A 2,975-nucleotide genomic window follows, 5' to 3' on the forward strand; every position below is an offset into this window, starting at 1 on the left:
TATACTTGATGAAGAATACGATTATTTACACTTTATTTCACTTGAAGGTGCCGCCTCATGTGGAAGTGACCTCAACTGCTCTCCATAGGGCATACGACGACAGATGCTTCGCTATCAAGATAACAAGTCTCAATACATCTAGCGACATTTGAAACTCTCCAAACACTTGCACACATCAGGCCATATGAGGCTGAAGAGTGTCCTCTTAAAATAGGCCACTGTAATTGAACCAGATTGTATTTACATTCCTTTAGCACACGATAAGTGAGTCAAAGGAAGCATGTATTGCTTCATGTCACACTAAACCCACAATATAGCCAACTTCAAAGTTCACACCCCAGACATTTGATGGTAAAACGTGTACAAAAAAGTTTTTTATTCATCAAAAAAAACAAAAACAAACAAACAAAAAAAAAAACATGGCTACGCTCGCATAAAAATGTACTGATAAAGAATATAGTAGGGGGTTCTACTCATAATCAAAATTGCCAAATAAATCATCTGGATCTGATTTATCAAACCAGAGGTTTAAAGAAAACACAAAATAGATCAAGAGTAATATTCATCTGCATTTAGGATTTTAGTGGCATCGCATGTCTTTAAGTGTTATTTGCAAGAAATAGAATGCTTGAGATAAACAAAGATTGTAACAAAGATCCAGGACAAATATAAAAAACGTCCGATGAGAATGATGAGGGATCATTAACATAGTGGACTTCCCACATAATTTGCATGGCATGTAGCAAAGAAAAGTCAATATTACACTTTTTTTTTAAAGCAATAATAACATGTCTTCATCACAAATGCGCATTTCTATTCTTGATTATTGTTTTATTTGAATCAATTTTATCACATTGCATGACTTTTAGTTTGTCTTCTTAGACGTTTACTGTTTGATATAGACAGCTTTAATATTATCCTGACCTAGATCACGACCCCACGTCACCACATCCACCCCCCCATTCCAAAAAAAAAACATCTGAGGTGGCAAACTGTGGTTTGAAATTTTACACAGTAACTTCTCTCATGATGTGACCCAGCAAAATCAGAAGAGCTGTTTATCTCCAAGTAATCACATTTAAGGCTCTTTAAAGGAATCAGGTCTCATTCTTTGGCCTGCATGTGCAATATCAAGCTCATCTCAATCATGCTGTCTTATCTTTTTGTGCACTCTAAATGCACACAACTTAAATGTTTCAGTTGCTGAAGTCCCTCTGCCGCTTGTAACGGGAAATGCTTGAAAGTGCCTCAAGGATGGATTCGCAGAAGGTCTACTCGCGTGACAGAATCTGGCCCTCGAACTTTGGTATTCACAATAATAACATACTGTATGTACTTTCGACAACAAGTTAAAATAACAAGAGAATCGGCATTTGTTCAGCTGAATTCACTGATAGAGGGTCATCTGTTAAAACACCTAGGAATGTTTGTGTCCTGAATCAGGATCGGCACAAAGCAATTCAAAGGCGATAAAACAATCAAAAGATATGAAAATCGAAACGCTTAATTCATATCAACAATTAGGTCAGAAATTTTACAATAGCTCTGATGATTACAAACCAAAGTTCCATACATGAGTTCACCATAAGATTGGTCCCCAGGGCCCACTGTAGTCCCACAGGAAGGGTCGGTATTGGTAAGCTTTGCAGAAAGTTGTGATTAATGAAGTCTGGGCCGAATCTTCCTTGTACAAGCCCTTGCAAAACTCTGAGGTCTGCTGCTTTCTTTTCGTCTTATACCTCCGGTTCTGGAACCAGATTTTCACCTGGGTCTCAGTCAGTCTCAAAGTGCTGGCCAGGTGAGCTCTTTCCGGGGCAGACAGGTATTTCTGGTGGTTAAATTTCTTCTCCAATTCAAGTACTTGGAGGTGCGTGAATGCAGCTCGGGAGCGCTTCTGTTTTGCTGTGGATGTGAAGCCACTGGACTCTGAGGTACTGGGACAAGATCCATCAAGAGGCTCTGTGAAGCAGAAGATATGATGAAGTCATTGAGAAGACGCTGAAAATGCAGGGGAGTTATTATCAGCATTATGATAATGCCAACGATAAGCAATCCGGTTTTGCCACTTTACATTACATCACATATTATTATAACTTATCATGAAGCATGCCTTCTTTTTAGAAAATGTTTCATGTCTCTAAGAGGTTGTTTAATGAACATGTGTGAACTGCAGACACTCACCTGTCTGCTCTACTAATGTTGATTCTGACAAATTTTCTGATTCTTTTCTCCAATATGAAAATTGTTCCTTCTTCTGCGAGCAGCATTTCCCATTGAATCTTGGGGTGTCTTTAACAGACAGGATGTCGTCTATGAGGAAAGAAGTCAAAGGTTTGACTGTATCAGACATTTTCATCCGGTAATCCACAAGGCATGGGCCGCTGAGTGTCAGACGTGACAGCGTAGCAGCGGTGTATATCCTCTCAAACACACACACAGACTACCTTTATACAAGTGCAGGGGCGGGACTTTTCAGACTGACAGAAAAGTGGAGGAGGCGGAGTGTAGTACTTCCTGTGATAATTCCTCAGAGGTTTGATTCCACATGACCTCATGTGCGGACCAGATTGAAATATTGTACGGAAAAACATCTCAATAAACTTTAAAGTAGTTCAAACATGAAAATAACATTAAAAATACTGTCAAGTGTAGGATTTATACACAGTAAGCCGCATTTTTCTGAACTAAGACGCAAACGCTTATGATTACGACAATCTATTCTGCTGATTTTAAACTACCAGCTATGTAATTAGTCTAAACTAGTCTAAACTCATCCAACAAGTAATTCTACCTTTTGTAAGGCTGTAAGTTAATTTTTTGCATATCTGCTGCTTTTGAAGGTCTGGTGATTTCACTTGCACCTCACGGATTGAAGTATGTGGTTCTGTTAAACTAAACTGATCATCAGCATCAAAAACACTCACTTTTCACTTTAAAATCACGTTATTCCCACTTTTAACAGCCTAATTACAGGT

The 2,975-nt window shown here is 38.6% G+C and overlaps 1 protein-coding gene across 1 annotated transcript; it reads right to left on the reverse strand.

The window, feature by feature from the left end:
* On the reverse strand, positions 1–2,423 carry nkx3-1 (NK3 homeobox 1). Its single transcript, XM_086174032.1, has 2 exons — positions 2,182–2,423; positions 1–1,959 (listed from the first exon to the last, which is right to left on the reverse strand). Exons 1-2 carry the CDS (start codon positions 2,354–2,356, stop codon positions 1,580–1,582), a joined length of 555 nt encoding a protein of 184 aa, XP_086030158.1. The 5' UTR covers positions 2,357–2,423; the 3' UTR covers positions 1–1,579.
* Positions 2,424–2,975: the final 552 nt, after the last annotated feature.

This window comes from Fistularia commersonii, chromosome 26 (genome assembly GCF_037954325.1).
Source record: "Fistularia commersonii isolate RoL2024-O1a breed Wild chromosome 26, RoL_Fcom_v1.0, whole genome shotgun sequence".
Taxonomy (NCBI): Eukaryota; Metazoa; Chordata; class Actinopteri; order Syngnathiformes; family Fistulariidae; genus Fistularia; species Fistularia commersonii.

Bases quoted from the DNA above. Each gene is read 5' to 3' on its own strand.
- nkx3-1 (XM_086174032.1), bottom strand. From the start codon at position 2,356: ATGAAAATGTCTGATACAGTCAAACCTTTGACTTCTTTCCTCATAGAC. The intron at 1,960-2,181 runs GTGAGTGTCTGC...TCTGCTTCACAG, and splicing joins AACATTAGTAGAGCAGACAG to AGCCTCTTGATGGATCTTGT.